Source organism: Moschus berezovskii, chromosome 9 (assembly GCF_049115385.1).
Source record: "Moschus berezovskii isolate FMDL1 chromosome 9, NW_MosBer_1.0, whole genome shotgun sequence".
NCBI lineage: Eukaryota > Metazoa > Chordata > Mammalia > Artiodactyla > Moschidae > Moschus > Moschus berezovskii.
This window is the reverse complement of record NC_142468.1, coordinates 1,240,023-1,261,298: the sequence shown is the minus strand read 5'-3', so window position 1 is coordinate 1,261,298 and position 21,276 is coordinate 1,240,023. Positions and strand designations below refer to the sequence as shown.

General features: G+C 52.0%; 1 protein-coding gene across 8 annotated transcripts in view; it reads right to left on the bottom strand.

Annotated features, from left to right (window-relative positions):
- Window positions 1-21,276, bottom strand: part of TTC7B (tetratricopeptide repeat domain 7B) — a 270,335-nt gene that overhangs the window by 35,936 nt on the left and 213,123 nt on the right. For 4 of the 8 annotated variants that reach the window (XM_088839370.1, XM_088839369.1, XM_055436432.2 and 1 more), the window contains one exon: window positions 14,902-14,999. In XM_088839370.1, coding sequence (XP_088695496.1) covers window positions 14,902-14,999 — 98 coding nt within the window. Of the gene's footprint in view, window positions 1-8,025; window positions 8,077-10,597; window positions 10,754-14,901; window positions 15,000-21,276 lie in introns of all 8 variants that reach the window. The other 4 variants (XM_088839368.1, XM_055436427.2, XM_055436426.2 and 1 more) reach the window with 3 other exon arrangements.

The window sequence follows — 21,276 nt, the reverse complement described above, 5'->3', positions numbered from 1 at the left end:
GTCTCTCCCCAGCTCTTTCCCACACCCCCTCTTGGAGGAATGGTTTCAGAACCGAGAACAGGAGTCTCAGTTATTTCAGATTGAAAACTGGTGATATTTATATTCACTGGCAACATTCTTAATTTATAACTCATCCTCAAGTGTAATACAGAGATAAACATTCCAGCCCTGTCAGTGGTAACTATCAACTTCTCATGAGGTTGAAAATGGTGATTATAGAGAGATACGCGCTGACTACTCAGATAAACCGAGCTGGGTCTACTCTGGGTAAGAGGAGGCTGTGAGCATAAAAATAATCTCTGCTGGGCTTTCAAATGTACCATAGTTTATTCATTTTAAAGGGTATTTGCAGTGATAAACTGGCCATCCATATTGTGTTTTGATGTCCCAACACGAAGGAAATGTGGATTTTTCTCAGTATATGCAAATCCTTCAGTGGGAGGGGCTTGGTGGAAGTGAAACGCGGGAGGGGGCTGGGGACCAGCCTGAGAATCCAGCTTCTGTGGACAGTCCCCACACAGACAGCACCCAGGGGGACAAGGAAGAGGGTGGTTCTGGAGAAGGACTAGGGAGGCCTCCAGAGTCAGCACTGCCGTGTGAGGAGGCCCACGAGGCCAAGTTCAAAGGTGACACAGGAGAGCTGATGGAGCTCAGCTGAGAACTGACCACGCAGAGACAAAGTGTGTCAGACTACTTAAAACCTGAGCAGCAAGATGATAAAACTGCTGTTGGTTTAGGGGGTCTTGTTCCGTTTTCAACCTCTTTATGGAAGATCAGCGTTTTAACTTTGATAATAAAGATGGACGTAGCTTCTCTGAGATTTTTAATAGCAACGATTAGTTAAATAAAGGAAACTGCTGTTGCTACATCCTGATGCTGTTACCAAACTGGCTAACCTTCTCACTGACTACCTCCAACAGGGGTTCTCAACCTTGGCTTCACATTAGAATCATTTAAGGATTAAAAAAACGACCACAATGCCACAGCTACAGCATCACTGGCGCTAGGGTGGGGCCAGCCGCCTATTCACTAATAGCCCAGGTATGGCCAACGTAGAGCCAAGACCGAGGCCCCGACCTGGAGAGACGGGAGAGGGTGTTATTAGATGACGGTGAGGCAAGAAAGGCCCGCGGGCGGCGTCGGCACAGCCCAGCCAGCTTGAGCGGTCGTGCCTTTCTGCAGCCCAGCGATCTGGGAAAGGGGCCAGGAAGCTCCTGTTCTTCAGGACAGAGGCTCTCAGAGCTCTCTTATCTCAGAGTCCCTTTGGACTCTGTGAAGTCATTTTCTTTAATTTATTTGGCTGCACCAGGTCTCAGCCAAGGTATATGGGATCTAGTTCCCTGACTGGGGATCGAACCTGGGCCCTCTGTATTGGGAGCGTGGAGTCTTAGCCACTGGATCACCCGGGAAGTCCCTCTGCAAAGTTATTGCAAGACCCCTCAAGAGATCTTGTTTACATGGGTTATATCTATTGATACTGAAATCAAAAATGAAATCAAAACTGAGAAATGCTTAAAATGTTTCATTTTTAAAAAAGAAAAAGAATAAACCACTGCTCTAGAAAAATTCTACACATATTCTACTAGATTCTCAATCCTTGGCTACAAGGATTTGTGACTTTTAGGCAAGGGGCTAATTTTGCTTTTCAGATGATCTGTTTGATTCACAAACGAACTTCTCAGAAATAACGTCAAAGTTCCTTCTCTTTGTGATATCTATACACAACTGGGGCTTCCCTGGCGGCTCAGGCGGTAAAGCATCTGCCTGAATGACCCAGGTTTGATCCCTGGGTCAGGAAGATCCTCTGGAGAAGGAAATGGCAACTCACTCGAGTATTCTTGCCTGGAGAATCCCATGGACGGAGGAGCCTGGCGGGCTACAGTCCACGGGGTCACAAGAAGTCGGACACGACTGAGTGACTTCAGTCACTCATATACACAACTAAATACATTAATTCTTCACATACTGATGTTTCACTGTGAAGAAAGTCTGGCAAATGATGATGTCAGCAGTGGTGATTATCAGTTTTAGTGAACTATTTTTGATTATCAGTTTTAGAGGCCTGTTCCAGGCACTCTGGTTTGTATTTTATGTATATTGCTTCATTTAACCTTTAAACAATTCTCTGAGGCAGGTAACACTGTTACCTGCATTGTTTAGATGACAAAATTGAGATTTAGTGAGTAAGTTACCCAAATACATATAGCCAGCAGGTGACTCAGACACTAGTCTAACTGCAAGTCTAGCCTCTAAGTCCAGCTCCGATACCTCCTCCTCCAGGAAGGCTGCCGTGAGCCTTTGGTCCCTCCTCCCTACCATCCTCAGGTAAAACGTCAGCCCTTGGGACCTCAGTGCCCCATATCCTCCTGTGGCCATGGTGATCCCTGTACAGACCACACTGTTTTACGTTAAAGTTAATGTTACTGGCTCTCTTACGAGGCTGGAAGACAGGAGTCATGTCCTCCATTTGGGTATTTTGAAGGTGAAATGAAAGTTGCTCAGTTGTGTCCGACTCTTTGTGACCCCATGGACTGTTCAGTCCACGGGATTCTCCAGGCCACAATACTGGAGTGGGTAGCCTTTCCCTTCTGTAGGGGATCTTCCCAACCCAGGGATAGAACCCAGGTCTCCCGCATCGCAGGCGGATTCTTCACCAGCTGAGCCACCAGGGAAGCCCACCAGGTATTTTAGGGGCTAAGAATGCCAGGCCCCTGAAATGTGCTTGGTAAATGCTCATGGAATGAACGGATGAATGATGAGTGAACAGGCACTGCCAACAGACTTGTCACTGTGTGAAATCCGGAAGAGCGGGGCCCCCTTCGAGGGAACCATGTCTGGGTGCCCTTCCCTCCTTCCCTAATGGCCCAGGGGCCAGACCTTCCCCGTCTCACAGGGCTCCTCCCAGCCACTGGCACTGAGACCAGCCGTGGTGCATGCCTGAAGGAACACCACTCTCACCCAGGGGCTTCCCAGCTCCAGTGCAACCAACCCCTTACACAGGGAGGGCGACAGGCTCATCAGAAACTACTGTTTCCTTCCTAGATGACCCCTTTTCACACACGCCTCACGGGGCAGACACCCTTCAGGCTCTGAGGGAGGGGTGAGGATTTGAGCATTCAGTATTTATTAACAAGAGCAGGTGATTTACAATAATGATAAAAATACTTAACAGCTAATGTCTACAGGGCTTCCCTGGTGGCTCAGCTGGTAAAGAATCCGCCTGCAATGCGGGAGACCTGGATTCAATCCCCGGGTTGGGAAGATCCCCTGGAGAAGGGAAAGGCTACTCACTCCAGTATTGTGGCTTGGAGAACTCCATGGACTCTATAGTCCATGGGGTCGCAAAGCGACTGAGCGACTTGAACTTTCACTGTCACCCTTCCTAGCAATAGTGCAAATATATCAAACTCTTTCACTGGGTTAGAATTTGGAGGAAGAAAGGGCTAAGCATCACTATGAATTAGAATGGATAAATCTAATTACAAAATATAATCAAAACAACCTGCATCTTACTGTTGCATAGGACCGAAATGGTAAGTGCCAAGACAGGTTTTGATTTATATAGGTGAACTAGAAACGCTAGTCCTGACCAACCTATTTTTAAAGCAGCCCTTTTCTTTCTCATGAAAGCAAATGTATTCTTACAGCGTGCATGGGGGTTAGGAGGCTTATCCCTCCAAGGGAAATGGACAAACTGAGGCTTGAGAAAGGAATTAGGGGGAGGAACAGAAGGCCTATTTCTAATTTGAAATCCAAGACTCTGGAGGAATAAGCTTCCAGATGATCAGGTTTGACAGGTGAGCCAGGGGATGTGTCTGGCTGCTGAGCGTCTCCTATTTATCACATTAATTCGAGAAGTGCTTATCCCTGTCGGAACCCTCAGGGCCGAGCAGCCACCAAGTCCCTCAGTCACAGGGTGCAGGGGCTCTGAAAAGCCACCGTGAAACCAACTGAACCGACAGCTGACGCGGGCAGGTGAGAGTGGGCCCAACCTGGGCTAGGTTCTGTGTCCACGGGGCACACGGTGTCCTGGAGCTGAATTCCCTCCCGCCTAGATGCCCAAGAGAAAATGCTGTTCTGGACATCTGATACGTCGGCAAGGCGCCGCTTGAAGAACTGTTCTGATCCCCACCTCCAGGGTCTTTATCTGAGTCCCTGCTTAGGACCACCATCTGGGTGGGGTGTGGAAGGGGGCTGCTGATAGAGACCCCGGGCTGAGGGGCCAGGAGCCACGGCCCCTGACCTCAGGAAGCGGAATGCAAGCTCCGCACCCCCTGGAGGATTCCTACCCCCATTCCTATCATCTCCTGAAGCTCATAGAGAAACTCTGCCAGAAGCAGGACACCGGGTCCAGCCAGCTCACACTGCCTCTGCAGCTGACGTCTCTCCAAAAATCCTCTCCACAGCTCACTACACCTGTGGTCAGTTTCACGCAGACCTCCGACATGGAGCCTATTTCAATACTTGAAGTTCATCAGGCAAAGGAACCTCAGAGCCCATAATGCTGTTAAGCAAAAGGCACAGTAAACCTCATGGCCAGGCCGTGTTCGGTCACCTGAGTTTTCACAGGCAGGCCCACTGACTGCGTGTCGTGTTTCTACACTCGGGCGGCCCTCTCGACTCCTCTGGTGGCGGCACCCGAGCCGCCGTGGTTTGAACGAGGTCCACCTTCCCTGTCCCCTCCCTTCCTCGCAGCGTGTGGAGGCGGCTCAGGCCTCCGATGCACCCCTGCTGACGGTGAGCATCACAGCCCAGGAACCGACAGCTGTGCCTCGGACGTGCGAGAAAGAACAAAACCCCTCTACGCAGCGGACGCATGGCCGCGTGTCCGCGGGTTCGGGCTGCCCTCTGCGCCCAGCCCTGGAGGGCGAGCTCGGAGGCCCCTGCGCGGGCGCGGGCTGCACGGTCCCGCTGAGAGGAGCCCGCGCGTGCGGGAGCTCGCCGCCGCCCGGGGCTCCGCTCGTGCTCTCCCTCGGTGCTGCCGTCCGCGGGGTCCGCGCCGCTTCCTCGAGCTGTGCCCCTCCCCGCAGCAATGAAACGAGAAAGAAAAGGCAGCTTCATTTCCAGAGGCCGCGCGCTGAACGCTGGTCCGCCAGACAGCTGCGCCTGAAACCCCCGTCTTTAACGGGAGGCCGCCTGCTTCTAAGTCGAGGCTCGCGCGCCGCTGAGCGGCGGTGCAGCGGCCTCCGGAGCCGGGTCCCCGCGCTCTGGGAGCCCCGGGCCGGCCCGAGCAGCGGTGAGGCCGGCAGCAGGCACGGGGCCCGCGCTGTCAGCCGCCGCGCTCCGGACCCTTCAAACCTCGGGCCACTGTCCCTCCACGCCGCCCCGCGGCCCGGGGTTAGGACGGGCCCCATCTCCGCTGGAGGAGGTCCTGCCCTACGTGGGGCGGGCTCCGCGCACGGCCGTCCAGGCCTGCCTGCCGCACGCGGGCCCCTGCAGCGGGCGGCCCTCAAGCGGCGGGGCCGGGGTGCGCGGGCGGAGCGGCCGGAGCGGCCACTGCGGGCCAGCCGCCTCCGCCCTCCGCGAGGCCCCTGCTCGCAGGCTCTGCGGACCAGTGGCTTTGGAGCTATTCTCGTAGCTACTTTCCCTGTTCCCTGTGTGAAAAGGAGGCCAAGACAGCCAGGTACATCCGGACAGGCCAACCCCCAGTCCCAGGACGAGGTCTCCACTCCCAGTGACTTTCACAGTGTCAAGCACAGCTCAGACCGGAGGGGACGTGCTTTCCTCCTGGAAGGGGGTCCTTTCCGGGGAAAGCGTCGGGGAGGCAGGGGCATGCGCGGCGTGCTGCGAGGTGCAGGCGGGCGCTCCGCAGGCATGCAGGGGGCCGGCTGCGGGCGGGGGCAGCGCCTGCGGGAGGACTGCGCGGGGAGGCTCCCCACCCGCCCCAGCCCCGCTGCCCAGTCCCGCCCGAGCCCGCCCCTGGGCAAAGCGGCTCGTCCGGACGCGGCCGGGAGAAGGCTCACCGCACACACACGCCCGGCGTCAGCCCGAGGGCCGCGTTACTGCCGTGTCCACCTCCTGAACTGCCATTCAACCTCGTTTAGAGAACGACATCCTAGGACTATCTAAGTGAACAGGCGGCAGCGTCTAGTGTTGTCGCTCAGTCGTGTCCGCCCTTTGTGACCCGGTGGACTGTAGCCTCTGTCGTGGGATTCTCCAAACAGGAACACTGGGGTCAGTGGACATGCCCTCCTCCAGGGGATCTTTCTAACCCAAGGATGGAACCTGAGACCCCCACGTTGCAAGTAGATTCTTTACCATCTGAGCCCCCAGGGAAGCCAGAACTATTTTTTAAAGAGAATTATTTTAATAAAAAGAGAGCAAGAAAACATTTACACTTCAATTGCCACCCCTCAAAAGCAGTGGGGCCATCATAAGAGTGACCTTTTCATATATAGATTAAAAAGCGACTTTTTTCTGTTAGAGGCAGAGGGTGGAGTCAGTCACTACCTCACCAACTGGTCACTTCCTGATCCTGACGGATGTTTTTAAATGTCAGAAAATGCAAGGTCAATAATAAAGCGCCCACCACCCCGGCCTTGTCTCTCACCGTGCTTCATTTGAGCTGTGTGTGTTTCCCTTAATATCATTCTCTTCTCTGGGTTCCTAAGGAGAGCAGCACTTTCACCAGAATCGGTGATACAAAATGAAGCTGGGAACACGAGCAGGCACATTCTCAGAGAGGAGAACAGAACATCAAGCCAGGTCTCCCTCCAGAATGACGACTGCTGGGGTAGGTGCCCGTGCACGGGGGCGCCTGGGCTCCTCAGCTCAGGAGTGACGGCACCGTGGGGGGTGGCCCGGCGGCTACGGTCCAGGCCAGCTCTCCCCGCCTGGCCGGTCACTGCCCCCTGGGAGCCACAGGGGCTGGCAGAGGCTTAAAATCAGGATCAGCGCCTGGTAAACCACAGAGGCGTGTGTGAACAGCGTGCTCAAGTCGCTTCAGCCGTGTCCGACTCTGTGCGACCCCATGGACTGTAGCCGCCAGGCTCCTCCGTCCAGGCAGGAATACTGGAGTGGTCTGCCATCTCCTTCTCCAGGGGATCTTCCCCACCCAGCGATCGAATCGGTGTCTCTTGCGTCTCCTGCATTGGCAGGCGGGTTCTCTACCACTAGTGCCACCTGGGAAGCCTGGGTGTGTGAACAGAATAACAAGCAAATTGAGATCCTCACAGGCGAGGAATCCAAGGCCAGGAAGGTTAAATGGGCTGCATGGGCTCCTCTGCAGAACTGCCCCCTGAGCCCAGGTTCCCCTGGCCTTCCAGAGACTTCGGGCTGTTTTTATCGAAAGGATTAAGACCTCTGTATGATGCTGGGAAAGGTTGGGGGCGGGAGGAGAAGGGGACGACCGAGAATGAGATGGCTGGATGGCATCACCGGCTCTGTGGACATGAGTTTGAGTGAACTCCGGGAGTTGGTGATGGACAGGGAGGCCTGGCGTGCTGTGATTCATGGGGTCGTGGAGAGTCGGACACGACTGAGCGACTGAACTGAACTGATAAACACGTCAAGCCTCATTTTGCCGTATGGAAAGGGAATCACTTTTCCTATGTAGCAATAAGGGTTGAACCAGAAAGGGATTTTGAGATTCAGCTAGTTCCCGCTACCCCAAATCTACAGATGGCCCTCACAGGGAAGCCTGATGCCTCCCATTTTTACCAGTCGCCGCGGGGCTGCTGACACCCCCCCGGCGCCCTCACTCGGGCATCTCTCCTGCAAAGCCTCCTTCTGCTGACACCCCCCCCGCCCGGCGCCCTCACTCGGGCATTTCTCCTGCAAAGCCCCCTTCTGAAGTCCTTCCCAGACAAGTGCTGCCTCCTCCGTATTTAAAGCCAAGCTGCAGCAGGAAGCGTTAGAATCTCGCGAGAGCTGGGCCCCAGGAGGCGTGAGCAAGCGGGTGGCAGCTTAGGGTCCAGGCCATCTGAACATTCCCAGGGATCAACAGCCACAACACACAGTGCACGGTGGAGGGCAGCGTGATTCCGGAGACCCTCGGAAAAGTTAATAGATCCGTAAACTACTTACTAACTGAAACAAGGGAGGGAAAACCATGAAAGTGTACTTCTGGAGAGTTCCCTTGGGACAACAAACCAAACCAAAGTTAAAACCGAGAAACAAACATTTGAAAAACCAAAATTAAGGCTAAAAAAGCAAACGGAGTTCTCATAACCTTCCAGCTGTAAGTCTGGTTGTTTGGAATCAGATTTCAACTCAAGAGTTACATATGTTTTTCCACTAACAATGATTTTTTTTTAAAGCAAAGGAAGGCCAACTGGGCATTCCCCTCCGTGTTTAAATGTTCAGTCAGCACGTGAAAGCTGACCAATTCATGGACTGTTTTGTTTCCAGGGCAGGAAATTCCAAAGGGAAGGGAAAAATAATCAAACAAGCAATTTTCAGATCTTTCCACACATTAAACCTCTTCATGATTCCAGCAGTTGTAGGGTTGGGCTAGTGTTCGATTCTGTGAAGTCAAAGGATTGGGGGTGGGGGTGGGATTCATGAAGCTTTAGGTCTAGGCTATCTGTTCTAGGGGAAAGAGCTGGCATTCAAATTTATTATAATTTTAATCAAGAAATTCTGCCTTTACTAGGCATGTGTGGCATGTTTTCCCTTCTCTAGCTGAATGCTGTGTTTGTGGCTGGGAGGCAAGATCCTTGGGTGCGTCAGTCTTAGAACACCTGGTGACCGGCAAGGGGCTCCCTAAGGACGGAAGGTGACTCAGAGCTTTGTGAAGAATAAACAACTGAGCGATGCTTGGTGCATAATATGTTCAGCAGAAAGCCCAGTGGGTGCGCATTGCCCTACCCATTTGCTAATTAATCTGATATCAGGTGTCCCACCAGAAGAGGCTGGACCTCAGAGGTTTAAAGGGACACAGGGCTTCTTGGGATGCAACGAGGTAAATACTGGCGGGTGTGGAGGTAGGTGGCTTTGTTACCCAAACGAGAAGGGAAGGGGTGGTGGGAATATCTAACGTCATTCTGGAACACTTTTTCTTGTTATTGTTCAGTCACTAAGTCGTGTCTGACTCTTTGCGACCCCGTGGACTGTGGCCTGCTAGGCTCCTCTGTCCATGGGATTTTCCTGGCAAGAATCCTGGAGTGGGTTGCCATTTCCTCCTCCACGGGATCTTCACTACCCAGGGATCAAACCAGCATCTCTTGCACTGGCAGGTGGATTCTTTACAACTGAGCCACGTGGCTCAGTAAGATTCCATTTTAAGAACTCCAGCCTCAAGCTGGGCAAAAGTCAATGTAAAAAACAACTTTTCTGGAAAAACCAAAATAGAAAAAAAACCAAAGTTGGCAACTGCTCCTAATCATTGTATTAAGGGAAAATGTCTATTTTAAGAAGTAGATTAAAAACAACGTAAGCCGTTTATAAACATTATCCTCATCTTCCATTTTGTAAAAGTGGGATTGTCATTGAGGCTGCGTTCAGAACAGTTACTATGCAGATAAGTGAGGTCAGAGTGTTTCGTGGTTTAAATGATTTATTTTAGATGATAGTCTCCTTTCTGTGTGTGTGCGTGAGTGAGTCTAACACAGCAGGTCGCCATCAGAAATATGAGCACATTAGGGAGAGCAGCTCTTCATATGCTGAGCTTTTGTTCAGCATATAACTGAGCGTTTGGACCAAAGATGAGCCCTTAGAAATCATGGATATAGAGATTAAATTTTCTGGCTGTGTTGCAGGTAAAGTGAGCATTAAATAAATGAGTGGAAGAACAAGGGTGGATCTCCTGGTGAGGCCCACATTGAGGGGCCATTTAAGGACTTTATCAACTGGTGTCTCATTTTAATACAGGGATCTTTTTTTCTTTTAATTGACAGGACCCAAAACAGACTTTCAAATGTCCCTATTATTTAAAAGCAGGATTAGATTAAAACACTGTTCAATTTCCCTGCCTAGATTCATGACACAAGCCCTACATTTTCTTTCCCTGCAAATGGAAAGCAATTTATAGTCTTGTTTTCCAAAATGCAGGACACAACCCACTGGCACTGGAATCACGAGAAGGTATTTCATAAATGCATATTCTTGAGCCCCAGCTCCTGAATCGCAAACTCTGGGGGTCAGACCCGGGGAATCTGCAGTTTTCAAAGCTCTCTGGGTGATTGTAACACACCCTAAGCTCTGAGAATCACATATTTAAAAGGCAGATGACCGATATCTTTAGAATACGACCTTGATGATGACATACTTGTTGAATTCATGTCTAAATTGAAAACCGGAAATAATTAGGAAAGTTCTAATTTTTTTTTTTTTTTAAGAAAATAAGATCTTTATGCATTGATATCAACTCCAGGAAATCATAGGAGTGCCCAAGAGCCAGAAGCAGTGTTCTAGAAAAACTTCTATTGATCCTGCTCAAAACAGGTTTCCTTTGCTTTTCGGAGGAACTAGACAACATGGTCTTCTGCCCCAGGCAGCGTTTGGGTTTTCAAACTAGCAAGATTTTCTGTCAGTTGAATTTGATGGAGTTTGCTACCCAGCTTATCAGTTAGGAAGATTATCAGAAAATAAAACATCAGGCAAATGAAGCAGGTCTAACAAGAAAGGAAAAAATAAACCAAACATAAACCATGTTTACACAGAGAGGGTTCCTGGCGGGGGCCCGGGTCACTGGCTGAGCGCGCAGCAGGGGGCCACGCAAAGGTCTCGGGTTTGGGATGAGAAGGGAGGCAGGGAGACACAGACAGGTGGAGAGAAGACCCGGTTCTCGGAAGAGAGGAGGAGGAGTCTGACGCTGAAAGAGCGAAAGAGAACAGAAGGGTCAGGGCAAAGGCACTGCAGAGACACACAAAACAGACCAGCTTGTGATACACTCACACAGGCTGCAAAGAAAACGAGGTCATGTAACGCACACTGGTTCCTCTACTTGACAACAGAATACAAGTGCTTTTCGAAGAAAGCAAATTTGCTGTTTTTCCACTGGTTATTATTTGTTCTGCAACAACACCGTGGAATAAAAATAACTCAGATTTACCTGGGCACAGATTCAGCAGTACGATCCACTGAAAATAATACGTCTTTAACCTATAGTATCCGCAACATTCTAGAGGAAAAGAAACTATTTGCTTTTCAGTTGGAAAGAATTAAAACTTGACTTTTCCTTGATTTGTTTTTTATGAGAAGCACTTATATAAAATTTACTTGAAAACTAAGGTTTTCCTCGGTGCAGCTATTGAGGGGCAACCCCGGGCCAGGTCCCAGCATCGTGGCAATGGAGCGCAAGCGCGCTAGGCTGGGCCACGGTTGGGTGCGGAGGCCGGGCTGGCTGTCACTCCTGTCTTCAGCTGGAGAGACACACCGCAGGAGGGAGAACCACCATAGCAACAATTAAAAACTTTCCTGGACAAAATGGGGCAAACTTTCAAGGTGGAAGAATCATTTTACTTTGGATAGGTGTCTGGCAATATCCCTCAATGATTAAAGATAACTCCCCTTACTCCACACCCTGCTTTGAAGGCAAAAGGAAGAAAAAAAATTTTTTTCTTCATCCTCTTTTTAAGGAACTAACTTATTCCAAAGAAAAACAATGACTCATAGCTTCAAAGTTAAAAGACTGTCATTCCATTTGAGTCTGTTGATGGCGAGGACCTCCTGGGCGATAGAGGTGGGGCGGGGAGAGAAGGGGACTGCGAGGTGATGTTAGGAGGGAAAGCGGATTCTTCCAGAGATGATTTCACTCTGCCACACCCGTTTAATACAACCAACGTCCGCTCTCTGGCCACAGTGGACTTGGCTAGTCCGAGGCATCTGGACTTGGGCTCACCTCGTGTTATGGTCCAGATCTGCATCTGGATAATTGCAGGGGTAGGAAACAGACCTCCCGGTTAGTTACCCACCTTTCAGAATGAATACCACTGAGCCTGAACTTCATCACGACCCAGATGTACAATGAGGGTACCTTGGCTAGATTTTTAAAGAACTCTTATCAGTTTGAAACATACATTGAAATTTTAACAGGCAAAATATGATATCTGAGATCTGCCTCAAAATACCTTACAAAAACTAAGTGTTGGACAGCAGAGATAAAGGGAAAAAAAAGGAATTGTTGGAGGCTAGTGGTAGGTACTAGAGAAGGAAATGGCAACCCACTCCAGTGTCCTTGCCTGGAGAATCCCAGGGACGGGGGAGCTGGTGGGCTTCCGTCTATGGGGTCGCACAGAGTCGGACACAACTGAAGCGACTTAGCAGCTTAGCAGCAGTGGTAGGTACATGGGGACTCATGGCATTAGTATCTCTATTTTGGTATATTTGAAGTTTTTCCACAATAGAAAATTTTAAAAATAAATAAAAGGGAAATAAATTTTAGCTCTGAAAAACTAAAGGGACAATCCAAGGGGGGCTGTGGCTTTGAGACGGGGTCTCCTGCGCCGGGGTGATGGGGTGGGCAGCATCGTGACCGCGGGAGGTCGCCTCCGGGCACGTGTCTTCACCCGCTGTGCTCCTGGCAGAGGCTTGGGTCCTTCAGGGCACTTAGAAAAGCCACTGACTGTGGGGCTGTAAAAAAGCCCCAGGACACTCTCCGCGGATGAAGGCAGGGGGACTGGGGGACGCGTGAAGGGACCCCCACGGGGGCCGAGCAGCCCAGACACAGTCTGCTATTTTCAAGTCAAGCGATGTGGGAAATAAGGTCTAAGCTTATTTGCATGGGATGGAAAACCAAAAGCTAATAAAAACGGTTATCTTTAGGAAAAGGCGAGGGAGAAGGGCAGGGAGGAAGCAGAGCATCCCTACGGAACCTTCGGAATCAGAGCTTGAGCTAAATTCGTGGGTCATTCTGGAGATGGGTTCACACAGACGCTCCAATAGGGACTGCTGCCCTCCTGGAACTGCCTACGTGTTCAGCTGAACAAAACTGCCCTTTATTCATCAAGACGGAGGCACCTTTTCCATTTATAGGAGAGTCTGTCTAGTTTAAGGTTTTCTAAGTCTCTTGGATTTAAAGGATCATCTCAGAATGTTCTGCCATCATTTATGACCAGTCTGTCGCTGATAAGGTCTGCTAACATGGCCTTCCATTTTTCCGGCTCCTGAGCCTCCTGGTAAGTACTAATGGTGCTAAAACCAATGACTTGGGCTCCCGGGCAGGGCGGGTGAGAAGGGTCTTGGAGGGGCTCCTGTGGCAAGTACAACCGCAACAACACGATAACACGGTCACTGGCCAGCACCTGGGAGCCTGCACCCCAGCTGTGTGGACCCCACCCCAGCTCAGGATTCAGGGACAGCGGTGCCCACTACGGACAAGGGCAGCCACCCCCACTGGGCATGAGACACTCCTCATCTGGATGCTATGGCAGCTGAGGTCTCCTCTGAGGAGGGAGCCTCCCGAGGGCTGGGGGCGGGGGCGGGGAGGACGCTCCTCAGGCAACAGGGAGAACAAACCCTGAGGGTCTCGCTCAGTTTCTGCGGTCTGCTTGCACTGTGATGCAGACGAAAGTTTGGGGACCTCGGAGCAAATGAAGGCCCTGACCAGCTGGAAGGACAGGGGCTCTGACTTCTGTACCAGGGTCCTCGCAGGGTCCTGAGGGGGAAGAGGCCCCGGGCGGCAGCTGCTAGGAACTGGTGAGCATCACCTCCCTGTCTTTTCTGCCTGGAGGTCCGAGCCTCGCCTTGCGGGGCCTAAGGGCCTGACCTTCCCTTTTCTGCAGCAAGGGGTCACGCACGTCCCTCCAGTGGGACTGGACTGTGAGCAGAGCCCAGCTCAGGGTCGGCCTGGTTCACATCTAAGCCTGCCAGTGACTGGCCCCCAGCCCGGGGCCCAGGCCGCTGCAGGGCCGAGTCCCTGTGGCCTTTCCGGCCTGCACTTGGCGCGGCGGCTGGTAAATGGCACTGACTTAAATTCATGCTGCTCCCAGCGCTCTGCTGACCAGGGAGCCCCAGGGCCCTGCGGTCAGGCTTCCTGAGCCGACTTGAGGTCTGGAAAAGGGGGCCTAGCCAGGCAAGGCAGGCAGCTGGGAGAACAGCTCGGGCGAGGTCTGCGCCTGGCTTCCGTCCCCGGGGAGAGACTCTCCAGGGTGACTCCCGCGGAAGGCTCAGGGCCACTCTCTGGCTCTTTGGAGGGGCTGGGTCAGGACCCGGGGCCGGGAGGCTCCTCTTGTGAGGACAACCCCCGGAGGCTGGGGGGCACCCGGAGGAGGACTAACCCAGAGACAGAGCGCCATGCTGGTGGCAGGGAGGCAGCAAAGCCGCTCCCAGCGACACGCGGGACCGCCTCAGGCTCACAGCTGGGCACGTCTTAATAGTCGGTGGGTCCGCTGAGGCCTCCAAACGGCCCCCTGAGATGTCGCTATTCCTATCAAAAATTACTTGTCTGCACTTCTGGAGATGACAGAGGTATCTCTACCTGCCCTGTGCTTAGGCAACTGTAGAAACAGATGCGAACTGGTGTGCTAATATCTGCGGAGAGGCAGGAAGTGTGGCAGGCCTCCTCTCAGGGTCAGTAGACTCGGAGGCTCAGAACCCAGCTGCCCTCTTGCAGGGGTTCTTTGCGGGGTGGAAGTGTGTTCGTGGGTGCCATGGATGAGACACCGAAACCTTGATTTCAGCAAGTCTGAAATCTAAAGAGAGACAAAGAAACACAAAAGCCAAGGGATGCTTGAAGGGGATGGTAAGAGTCTAATTTTAGTTTCGAATTTTTGGCTCCAAGAGCAAGGGGAAAAACAAAGATTTCAAAGAGTTATGTTGGCAAGGGATAGGACGGCCCCCACCATGAACACAGGCTTGAAAAAGACCCTGGGGAAAAGGCCCGTCAGGCGGGAGGTAGGCCCGTTTCCCTGGGGACGCCTCCCCACCCTGGGCCCCGGGGTCTTCACCCCACGGGGCTCGGGGCCAGCCCGCCCAGCTCCGGTTAACACCGCCGCAGCCCCACTGGCACTTCAGTCTCACCTGTCTCGGGGTCGCTGAAGTCTGGCAGAGTGATTGTATTAAGCTGTCGTCTGTCAGCAATGGTTCTGTCTAAGAGGCTGCTCCCACGTCCAGAATCACTGCAAAACACAGCTGCAAAGGTCAGTCATTGGAAAGGTGGGCAGGGGGAGGAAAGAGAAGCACCCGATCCCCACGCCTGAAATGCGTTTCTGACGTTCTTCGGCACCTTGTCACCTGTCATCACACGTCCAGCTTTCCCTGGACCGGCTTCCTTTCAGCATCCGTATCCCCAGTGCGCCTCAAACCGCACCCACGGGCCCGCGCTAGTGAGGGAAATGGAAATGTGGAGCCAGCGTCTCCTCTCCACGGGGACACACTGCTGGGCGCCGGTGCTGGGCAACAGGCTTGCCGGGCCGTGAGCACGCCATCCTCCCGGAACCCGCGCTCAACACGCGTGCTTCCAGGCAGTGGCTGCCCAGAAAGACCACCCGGGGCATCTGGATAAACCGCTGAGGCCCGGGTCCTGCCCGACCCAACAGTTCAGAAGTGCCAGTGTTCAAAGCTCCCCCGTTGGTTCCAATGCCGAGCCGAATTCAAGAACCACTGGGCCCTACTTTTCAAAGGCTGATCTCGGCCACGGCCTCGTTGGGGTCCCGAGAACAAGCCTTTACGCTCAGTGGTGTGGTTGAGACCTCTATCTAATGAACGAGGTGAGTGTGAGGCTGCGCACGGGGAGGGGGGCTGGCAGAGAGCCCCCGGCCAGCGCTCCTGAGAGGAGAAGACAGCCTCAGGAATGGCGCTGCGGGTTCTGCCAGCAGCCTCCCGGCTGGAGCCCCCAGCCAGAGTCCCGCACCGACCCCCGCAGGCTGCTCCTGCAAAACGGGACTGGCCACTCCTCAGGTGAGTCACGGGGAGACCATACAGGCCTAACGGGAGTGAAATGCCATTCATTCACAGACCTTAGCTCACACTACTCCCCCCTCTAATTCCTACAAGCCCATCAGCAAAAACAAAGAAAACAACTGCCTTCTTTTTTCATCACGATACTCTATCAAAGGTGCATATTTGTCTCTTGAGGTTTGAGTCTAATGCTTTTCTTTCAATCCATTTTTTTTTTTAATCTGGGGGCTCTACGGATGATTTTTTTAGTTGTTATTGTCAAGAAATTCAACTTCTACAATAAAGGGACACGATTTCCTTCCTCTCTGCAGCTGTTGCTAAAAGTGGTACAAACAAGATTTGCTATGAAACTTAATATGGTTTGCAGGCTGTAATTTCCACGTCCAGTGATATAGTTAGAGAAATCCACAGGAAACAGAAGGAAACTTGCTTCAGTACAGACTGTCAGCCTATACTTATGACATCACTGGATACATGTTTTTTGGAAACTATTCTATTAGTTATTTCCATGTCTGAGAAACAATAAATGTCTCTGGGCAGAAGATAGCATGAAAGTCTGTGCAAAATTGCATTAATCACATTACCAACTGAATGTTCCTAGCATTGTTCTGTTCAGGTATGTATTTTTAATACAAATATTACAAAAATACTATAAAAATTAGACAAAGAGTTAATTATCTGAATGTTGCAACATGTCCCCACCTAGGAGTTTTGGGAAGATGTGATATCAAAATATAGTGACATTTTTCATCACCCTGGGGATTCCAGGACACACAGGGAGGTGTTGGAATTGCAAAGGAAGGATGGGCCTAGGTTTTTAGTGAACTGGACCTTGGTAAGAGGGTGGGAACTGTCTGTTCCAGGCTTCCCACTGCACCAAGCTTCAGAGCACAGGGCTGGCTGCCGTGTGCCGTGTTGTGTCCCGGAACCCGGCCGGGCCAGGAGTCTGGATTCCTCCCTACATCTGTCTCTGATGGTAGGTCACCGATCAAGGCCACTTTCTGTGTGCTTCAGTGACTTCCCTGTGAGATGAGGATGAAGGTTGTCTTCCTACATACACACGAGTCAGGCTGAACTGAGGCCATGCAGACAGAAGAGCTACAACTTCTGGGCGCACACCCCAGGGGTCCTGATGAGCACCGTGCCTGCAGGCGTGCCTCTGGGGTTAGCACGACGGCAGGTGTGGGGAAGCTGAGTTAAGGACCTCCAACCCCAGGTGTTAGAAACCCCTGCTAAGACAAAATCTCGACTTATGGAGACCACCCGGTAAGGCCACAGGACCTGTGGACCTGCTCCCCTCCCACCAGCTGAGAGACTGCGTGCGGCTGTATCCCTCCCTTCATCTCCGCGGTATATAAGCAACAATAATTGGTCTGCAGGGAGACGCTTTTGTTTCCGCCCTGACCCAGTGGCTGAGAATCCCACTGGAAGCTTTAAGCAGGTTTCAGCACTTCGCTTACATGCTGCAGACTTGGCCTTCACCGTGATCCACCGGAGGAGGGAGAAGGGGCCGGGGAGGCCTGGCCGGCCTCGAGGCTGCTTAGCGCTCTCACTCTGGCCTGTCCCCCCACGAGCCCTCCTCTCCCTGGGACACGTCTGCTTGGGTGCCTCTACAGACCACCTCCCCCGATAGCCCCGTCACCTCCGCTCCTCTCTGGCTTGCCCTTAGGTGCCAGGACCCCCTCCCAAGGAGGCCGGCAGAAAAGAAGGGAAAACCATTCCCAGCAGTAGTATCAGTAGAAGGTTTAGGGAAAGAAAACCGAAAGGAGCCTCAAATCCACTGCCCATGAGCTGCAGAGATCCACACATGGAGATGTACACATCCGTCAGCTCCTGCTCCCCTAAATCAGGACTGAAAATCCAGAGTAAACTCTACTGATGGCTAAGCTCTTCTGGAAACCGGAAACTTCTCTTGGAAAGCCTCTAACAGCAAGAGGAAAGCTGGTGGGGGACTGGGAGTCAGAATACTAGAGCTCATCACAGCTGTGTCCCTTCCTGGCTCTGCGAGAGTGCCGGTACACGATAGATACTGGATGTGACAGGGGGGCCTCGGAGAGGAAAGTGGACCATTTCCCAGGCATCTTAAGGCAGGACCACGCAAACAACCCTTCACTCCTGAACCCAACTTTCTCGTCAGGAAAAAGGGTCTGACAGAACACAACATTTGCCCACCTTCTGGGGCTGCTGTGAAGATGAAAGAGAGCACACTTCGCACGAAGGAAAGTTCCTCCAAAATACTGGTGACTATTAGCATCAAGAAGAGGTGGCGAGAACACACAGAAGAACCGTACAAAAAAGAGCTTCACGACCCAGATAACCACGATGGCGTGATCACTCACCTAGAGCCAGATATCTTGAAATGTGAAGTCAAGTGGGCCTTAGGAAGCATCACTATGAACAAAGCTAGTGGACATGATGTAATTCCAGCTGAGCTAGCTCAAATCCTACAAGATGATGCTGTGAAAGTGCTGTACTCAATATGCCAGCAAATCTGGAAAACTCAGCAGTGGCCACAGGACTGGAAAAGGTCAGTTTTCATTCCAATTCCAAAGAAAGGCAATGCCAAAGAATGCTCAAACTACCACACAATTGCACTCATCTCACACGCTAGCAAAATAATGCTCAAAAATCTCCAAGCCAGGCTTCAACAATACGTGGAATGTGAACTTCTAGATGTTCAAGCTGGTTTTAGAAAAGGCAAAGGAACCAGAGATCAAATTGCCAACATCTGTTGGATCATCAAGAAAGCAAGAGAGTTCCAGAAAAAACGTCTACTTCTGTTTTATTGACTATGCCAAAGCCTCTGACTGTGTGGATCACAACAAACTGTGGAAAATTCTTCAAGAGATGGGAATACCAGACCACCTGACCTGCCTTCTGAGAAATCTGTATGCAGCTCAGGAAGTAATAGAACCAGACATGGAACAACAGACTGGTTCCAAATCGGGAAAGGAGCACGTCAAGGCTGTATATTGTCACTCTGCTTATTTAACATGCAGAGTACATCATGAGGAACGTTGGACTGGAAGAAGCACAAGCTGGAATCAAGACTGCCGGGAGAAATATCAATAACCTCAGATACGCAGATGACACCACCCTTATGGCAGAAAGTGAAGAGGAACTCAAAAGCCTCTTGATGAAAGTGAAAGAGGAGAGTGAAAAAGTTGGCTTAAAGCTCAACATTCATAAAATGAAGATCATGGCATCTGGTCCCATCACTTCATGGGAAATAGATGGGGAAAAAATGGAAACAGTGAGAGACTTTATTTTTTGGGCTCCAAAGTCACTGCCGATGGTGGCTGCAGCCGTGAAATTAAAAGACGCTTGTTCCTTGGAAGAAAAGCTATGACCAACCTAGACAGCATAATAAGTCAAAGCTATGGTTTCTCCAGTGGTCATGTATGGATGTGAGAGTTGGACTATAAAGAAAGCTGAGCACCGAAGAATTGATTCTTTTGAACTGTGGTGTGGAGAAGACTCTTGAGAGTCCCTTGGACTGCAAGGAGATCCAACCAGTCCATCCTAAAGGAAATCAGTGCTGGATATTCATTGGAAGGACTGATGCTGGAGCTGAAACTCCAATACTTTGGCCACCTGATGCGAAGAACTGACTCATTTGAAAAGACCTTGATGCTGGGAAAGATTGAGGGCAGGAGGAGAAAGGGACGACAGAGGATGAGATGGTTGGATGGCATCTCTGACTCAATGGACATGAGTTTGAGTAAACTTTGGGGTATGGTGAAGGATAGGGGGGCCTGACGTGCCATGGTGTCACAAGGAGTCAGACACGACTGAGCGACTGAACTGATTAGCATGAAATGGGATTTCCCATTCCCAGCTGAGGTTACAGCAAAGAACTTGTCTTTTTTTCCTTTCAACATGTATATGCTATGCATTAATGTGATTGAAATGGGACTTAGGAAGAAAAAATTTTCTTCCAATCATGTGACTACATGATGGATGATTCAAGTGGTGGTCACAAGAGGGAGAAGAGTGGTTAATAATAAAAACTAAAGGCAGAGAAGCTGGCTGTCGACTCAGAGAGGCGCACAGGCGGTGGAGAGAGCCTTGATGTTCAGGAGACCTGGGACTGAATCAAAGATGTACGAGTTGTTTGGATGAGAAAACTAGGGCAGGATCTGTAACCTCACAAAGCTTCACTTTTATTTCCTATAAGTGGAATGAACAGCAGCCGTCTTGCAAGACTGAGACAGGGCTTGAGAAGAATGTATCAACAGCCTGGCCCGGCAGCACACAGACGGGGTTAGTGCTTCCACGTGGCGGGGAGGCTGCTGGGCTGTCTGGCGAGGCTCTGGCCGAAGTCGCACAGTCTTGAGTGGCCAGGTCAACACGTGCAAGAACAGCCGGAGCTGTGCGCTTCCCCAAGAGAGGAGGTGGACAGTGAAGTGGGTTTCTGTCCCAAAGGCAAGCGCACCGTGCAGGCCTCAGGAGGCCCACCCCACTTTCTGCAGTGACCAGCACTTTGCCACGCACACACCCAGGAGAATGCCCCGCACCCTGCGCTCACAGGAGATGTGGTTTCAGCCCCCGCAATGGCTCTGTGGCCTGAGCTCAGGTGTGGCTCTCCCTCAAGCCAGAGTTGAAAGGAGGGGTGGGGTGCAGGGAGCACTCAGCAAGGTCCGGCCTCAGGCTGGCCCTGTGATGCCCCGGGGTCCTCCTCTGCGCCCCAGGTTCCCTGCTCTGGAGCCAGTGCCAGCCCTGGGGGGGCTCGTGGGGGCAGGAGCAGGGGGGAGACCCTGAGGGTGAGCAGAGACCTCCCCCCAACACACCTGAGATGCAGGGGAGCCTGAGCCCCAAGTCAGCGAGGACCTTCTGCAGCCAGAAGCCAGCCTCCTCTAGCCAGGGAGCTTTCTGCTCAGGGCTTTCTGCTTCCCAGGCAGGGCTGCTTCTCACCCACCCGCTCATGCACCTCTGGCCTTTTCTAGAACCCTGTGTGACCCAACTGGGGGCTGCCAGGCCCAGAGCTGCCCTGATCTGGGGACCGTGGGGCGCTGTCCCTCCCGAGCCCCACCTCTGCACCATGCCCTGCTCTGTGCCAGGGCCGCATCCTCCCAACAGCGCGGGGAGGGTGTCTAAATCTGCACAGCAGGGAGGGCCACGGGAGAAACGCTTTATTGCTATCCCAGAGAAAATACAGTTAGAAGAGCAACAGGAAGCTCCTTAGGCAGGCGCTGCCGCCCCGCCGCCCCTCCCCTGAGGCTGAGGGAGAAGCTGAGGGTCCTGGGCAGCCCCCGCCCCGTCCTCCCTGCCCCAAGCCAGGCTCCACCCTGTGCCGCCCGAAGATCCTCCGGGAGACAGAGGAAGCATGCACACAGCCCAGGCATTTGGTGAAGTATTTTTAAAGAGCCTCCGATTCTGCGATCTTTTTTTTTTCTCCTCACATTCAATATTCTTGGTTGCTATGTGGGAGGAAATGTGGGGAGGTGGGAGAGGTGTGGAGAACAGAGGGAAAGTTGGCAACGCGCGAGCTGGTGG